The sequence below is a fragment of the Gymnoscopelus microlampas genome (assembly GCF_963454915.1).
Source record: "Gymnoscopelus microlampas genome assembly, chromosome: 14".
NCBI lineage: Eukaryota > Metazoa > Chordata > Actinopteri > Myctophiformes > Myctophidae > Gymnoscopelus > Gymnoscopelus microlampas.
This window is the reverse complement of record NC_139951.1, coordinates 15,434,629-15,440,628: the sequence shown is the minus strand read 5'-3', so window position 1 is coordinate 15,440,628 and position 6,000 is coordinate 15,434,629. Positions and strand designations below refer to the sequence as shown.

Genomic DNA, 6,000 nt, shown 5'->3' with positions numbered 1-6,000 from the left:
TGTGTGTGTGTGTGTGTAATATATATAACATGAAAGGGCTTCATTCAGAACATGGTGAACATAAAATAAATGTAATATTTCTGTATTTTTTTCCTCCCCTTTTACATTTCATGTTTTAGGCTATATTAATCTATGTGAGCATAATATTCACACCAATCATGCCGACATATAGGCCTATTTGATCACATCTGACATGTGTCATGAAATTAAGTAGTACTCTATGTCAAATGAGCAAACAAAAGAGAACAAAGGAAGAGAACTGTGTTTTTTTTGCAGACACGTAGCTTGAGCGTACCTTGTTGTCTTATAGCAAAATGCTATTTGCTCAATGACATTTTCTATTGACTGTAGTGTTTATATGTAGCATAGCATATGGGAAATAAAAATAAAATAATAAATAAATAAAAGCAAATTAGCTTTGTTTTTGTTTTTTTTCACCTGCTACCTATTAGTCCTATCTGTGACTGGCTAACATAGCTCTTCTTTTTTAGACGGGTTTCTATTAGAATAATAAACATTCACTATGAAAATGTACATCAGTTATGTATTATTGAGAAAGGAGAGAGAGTGGAGGGAAAAAGCCCTCGCTGTCAGTGAAGAATTCAGGTTGATCTCAGAGGACATCATCACACCTGTCAAAGCCGGGCAAGGATGGAACCAGAATTCACAATAATAACCCTGCTGAAAAAAACAATAGAAAATATTGTTAAAATATATCACATTATATAATTTAATGCACCTAATGTATACACCAATGAAATTAAATGAACATAAATACTATAAAGAGACCAAGCATTGATAAATTATATAATAATAATAATAATAATAATAACAATAAATAGTGGTAATAATAATGATATCACAGACAAAACATTGATAAATTACATAATAATAATAAAGATAATAATAATAGTATCACAACAGAGAAAAAAATAGATACAGGAAAATGGAAAACTGAAAAATGGCTACTCCAATAAAGCATGTTAATTTTGGTAGTCGAGAATGCCACATATAAAACAGGTTAAAAACGCAGCCCCCTAAGGGAAGGACTCTGTATTTTTATTGGAGACCGCCCATATGATGCGTTAAATTCACTTCCCCCCCCCCAAATTTTTTTGCAAATAACTCCTCTCTTCCTCTTGCCATTACACCACACCTTCACTGTGCTGCTGCTTCCCCCTCAAAAACTAATTTCCCCTTCTTTTCCCTCCTTCCTTAGTTCCTTTCCCTTCACTTTTGCTTTTTCCACCGCAGTTACTCCAGTCTCTCTCTCTCTCTCTCTCTCTCTCTCTCTCTCTCTCTCTCTCTCTCTCTCTCTCCATCCCTCCCCCCTCTCTCTCTCTCTCCCCCCTCTCCAGCGTTGCCAGGTTTTGTGAGAGAAATAAGCAACCAGGTCTAGGAAAACAAGCCAAAAAGAAGCAACACATGAGCACTTTATAAACCTACAGTATATGCGTCAGCTATTTGAAAATAGCTCAGTTGTGAGCAAGCTTGTAGATCTGCTATTTTCAAAGAAATCTTGAAAAAAAAGTGAAAAATGTAGAATATTTTGTATATGGGGCGGTCCTTGGATAATAATTACATATTAATGTGGGGGTCCTTGACACGAAATATTTTAAAGCCACTGGTTTAAACGACATTAGGAAACAAGTCCCAAATAAGCAACAACTGCACTTTAGAAACAAGTCAACAACAAAAAAACGCAACAATATTTACAAGCAACTTTACAGAAAAACAACAAGCCCCAAAGTCGCTTATAGCAGGCGGACTTGGCAACCCTGTCCCTCTCTCTCTCTCTCCAATTTATGAAAACGTCACTTCAAGTCCCTCCCCCTGTTTGAATCTCATTAGTTTCTTAGTGTGTGTATGGGAGTCGACTCGTGTGTGTGCGTGCGTGCGTTTCTCTCTCTCTCCCTGTCAATAATCCCGAATCCAGACTCTCTCTCTATTTCCATCCCCTCTTCTCTCTCTCTCTCTCTCCCTCTCCCTCTCTCTCTCTATCTATCTGTCAATCAGCAGCCGCCTTTGAACTGAAAACCCACTCCGACCAACTTCAACTCCACTCCATCCGAGCTGCTTCAAGCTCCGTCTCCGGTCTTTTTCCCTGCCAAAGATATTCCCCCCTTCTCTTTTCTCTTTTTTTGCGAGGTGTTTTTTGTGTTATTAAACCCCAACCACCAGTGCTTTGGAAAACGCCAAATAATACAAGACCCTTAAACTTTTTTTTTTTTTTTTAAACACTGGGATCCTAGATCAGCCGGCGATCAAGGGTGGGATTCTATATCAGCCGCGATCAAGGGGGTTTTTCTCTGCAAAACTTTTTGAGTTGAGAGGGGGTTGTTGTTTTTTTTTTTTTTGGTGGTGGCTGCCTTTGCTGCTGCTGTTGCTGCTGCTGGTATAGAGGGGGGAAAATGCCGCAGCTGAACGGCGGTGGAGGGGATGACCTGGGTGCCAACGACGAGATGATCTCCTTCAAGGACGAAGGGGAGCAGGAGGAGAAGATCTCGGAGAACTCCTCGGCGGAAAGGGATTTAGCGGACGTCAAGTCGTCGCTCGTAAACGAGACGGAGACGAATCAAAACAGCTCGTCGGATTCAGAGGTAAGTTTTTGGTGGTGTCTCTGGAAGTGGAGAGAGAGAAGCCGGGATTCAGGGGGATCGATCGTCCGCTGCTACTACTGGGTCTTTTTTTTTTTTTTTTTTAGAGGCTCCAAGGCTTTTTGTAAAAGAAAAAAAAAGCGGCTTGGCGTAAAAAAAAAAACGTTGGAAGCAACGGCGACATGAGAGCAAAGTTGTGATCCTTGTTGTCAACACTGTTACATTGTAACGCAATCCCTGTGTTTCATTGCATTTTCAAGGCGGAAAGACGGCCTCCGCCTCGATCTGAAACTTTCCGAGACAAAACGAGAGAAAGTTTAGAGGAGGGTGAGTTTCTCTTTGCTTTTTATTGTTGTTCCACTCATGACTCCTAAAATACCTTCCCCCCCCCCCGTGGCATTGTGTGTTGGATTTTTTTTAAAAACCCTCTTGGATTATGCATTAAAAAAAAAGTTTTCAAGGCACTTGTAAAAAGTTTTACTTCTTTTCTGTCTCCCCCCCACCGCCATGTTAGCTGCGAAAAGGCAAGATGGAGGGCTGTTCAAGAGCCCACCGTACCCCGGCTACCCGTTTATAATGATCCCCGATCTCACGAGCCCCTACCTCCCCAATGGATCACTTTCACCCACAGCACGCACAGTAAGTTGATTTATTTATTTACAACCTTGGATCATGTGTATGTAAACACACACGCACGCGCGCGCACACTCTCTGACACACACACACACACACACACACACACACACACACACACACACACACACACACACACACCCCTCCAAGTGTCCCTGCAAGCAACCGCTGCAAGAGTTAAAAAAGAAAACGCAGACATCCAAGTTTCGCAACTCCTTATGAAGAGCGTTACAATGGCATGCATCATGCCCGCCTGCACCGCTGTGTGTGTGTGTCATGTACAGTAATGCATGCATGCACATGCAGGCTGGCTGGAGTGTAGACTGGTGGTTGGTTTCTTCTCCCATCTCTCTCTCTCACTCTCTCTCTTTCTCACTGCACTGGGAAAATGATTTATTTTTACATTTTGCTGGCATGTGCAGATGAAAAAAAAAATCAGATTTTTATTCTCGTTTTTGACACAATTCAAATAAAAGCGTAGACTTGATAAAATATGTAACATTTAAACAAACCATTGTCCTTATTAATATTATTCATGTTCTTATTATTATTTGTTTATTTATTAGTGTTTTCTGTAGGCCTATATTACAGACGTTATGTGTGTGTGTGTGTGTGTGTGTGTGTGTGTGTGTGTGTGTGTGTGTGTGTGTGTGTGTGTGTGTGTGTGTGTGTGTGTGTGTGTGTGTGTGTGTGTGTGTGTTTTTTTTTAAACCCACTGAATAATGGCTTGTGTTTATTTTTAACCACCTCATCTAAAATGCTTTTTTTTTTTACCCAATACCTCAAATGCATGCCGTCCTTCACAAAGGCTTTCTAATGACACTGGCTATTGTAAGCAGTGTAGAGGAATCTCACAAAAGCAGTGTCGTAGGTTTACAATAATAATAAAAATCAATATGCTAATTAGCTCATTGAAGTAATTTGCATGTGTCAAAATAGATTATGACATTGTTTGTGTGTGTGTGTCAAAATCTGACACAGTTTCAAAGCATGCACACTGAATTTTGTGTATGAAACATTTCCCCCCATGGATGGGTAATTATATATGTATATTATTATTAATTTATAGAATGGACATTTATAGACTGGAAATTATAGTGTAAAATTAGGATGTGGTTTATGGGCATTATCTCTGCTTCTAAAGAGGAATCCATTCCCCCCCAAAAAGCATGTGTAATATTAAGCCTTATTTGTAAATAAATTCATGTTATTTATTTAGACGCAATCGGTTCTGCTGTAATTATGCGCACTTACTCATTTGCTCAGCACCTCAGCAGTCCCACTGGGCGATGGCAAATCCTTAAACAGCATAATTTTCTCAAGCACGAGTATTTTTACCCTCTTTTTTTTTTTTTTTTAAATGGTTGCAATTACAAGTCTCCGCTTTAGGACCTGTCATCTCCTTTTACAAGGTTAAGGCAAAGACCACGCATTAGGAAATACGATCATCGTCCAAAACCACCCCCCCCCCCCCCCCACACACACACACACACACACACACACACACACACCGACACCACCCACCCACCCCTGACGAAACTGATATTTGTTTCTTCAATTTTTGTGTGTGCACACCTTGAAAATATACTGCATAACTATGTGACACATAACACGCTCTTTTGTCTCACGCGCAATTTCTTCCTTTTGAATTCAGCACAATCACATCGATTCCCATGTAAAAAGACACATTTAGCAACGTGCAGGATTCCTTTGACATACCTCTGGGTTCTTTTGTTTGTTTTTTTGTTTTATGAGCTTTACATTTTTTTGTGTCTTTTCCCAGCATATGCATGAACAAGGACATTTGCCATCCTTTCTCTATTACTCAGGGAAGCCTTGTTAAAGGCTACCAGCTGGTATGTTGGATTAGTCACTCATTATTCTCATCAGCACTGACATACGCGCACATTCACAGTGACACACATGGATTTCCACTGACACGCTCGCTTGTTTGAAATGCTTGAGCTTTCTAGTTTTTCTTTTTGAGATCACCTCGAGACTGTGTCCACTGCAAGTTCTTAGTGAGGTTTTATTTCAGCGTGCTTATGCAGCACTTAACATGTGCAGTGAGTGATGTACCATCACTGCAGGGTGCACTGCTGCGGTGAGACAAATGCTGACCTTCACTATCCCCAAATCCACCCCCGGTCCATCCTTGGCACAGGTTTTTTTTGTTGGAAGTTAATTCAGAAACGTCACAAAACTGTCAAAACATATAATTTTTCATTCATTCCCAGGGCTTTGTTTTCTATGTTTAGTGCACCATACGTTATTATATCACTCGGTTGCCTTTTGACGCCGCTATCTTTCATGGTGTTCACGGTAATGCCAGAAGCAAATATTAAAGCCCACACCGTGTTATCTTTTTTACAGTAACCTGCAAAGCAAGGACCCCGACAGTATCATCTGAAATGAAGCATTGTTTATTGTTTATATGAAACAACATCCTTTTTTTTTTGTAGCTTTACAAATGCACTTTAATTTTGAGCTCGGGAGAGCATGGCTCTTCCTCTTGGGCTTGTGGTGTTCTGACTGGCTCCCACCGTCTTTGGCACCCCGTGTGTCCAGCCATCAGGGCTTTGAAGTCAGCGGTCGCTGTAATATAAATGTATTAGACTTAAAGCTAGCATAAATAATTCACCTGGACATTGATTAGCTGTCTTTGCTCCCTAACGCATCACAAGGGCTACTGAATATGACTGGTAGAATTGTTCCAAGGAGAAGAAATGACTTTCTCTTTCTTGTCGAGGAGGGCTTTGAAACCGGCTGC

The 6,000-nt window shown here is 40.5% G+C and overlaps 1 protein-coding gene across 11 annotated transcripts in view; it reads left to right on the top strand.

The window, feature by feature from the left end:
• The first annotated feature begins 1,878 nt into the window (after positions 1–1,878).
• The window catches only part of tcf7l2 (transcription factor 7 like 2), a 110,614-nt gene continuing 106,492 nt past the window's right edge, over positions 1,879–6,000 (top strand). For all 11 annotated transcript variants that reach the window (XM_084077461.1, XM_084077452.1, XM_084077460.1 and 8 more), the window contains exons 1-3: positions 1,879–2,600; positions 2,858–2,924; positions 3,112–3,236. In XM_084077461.1, the coding sequence (XP_083933587.1) occupies positions 2,412–2,600; positions 2,858–2,924; positions 3,112–3,236 (381 nt within the window). In that variant the 5' untranslated portion in view covers positions 1,879–2,411. The remainder of the gene's footprint in view (positions 2,601–2,857; positions 2,925–3,111; positions 3,237–6,000) is intronic.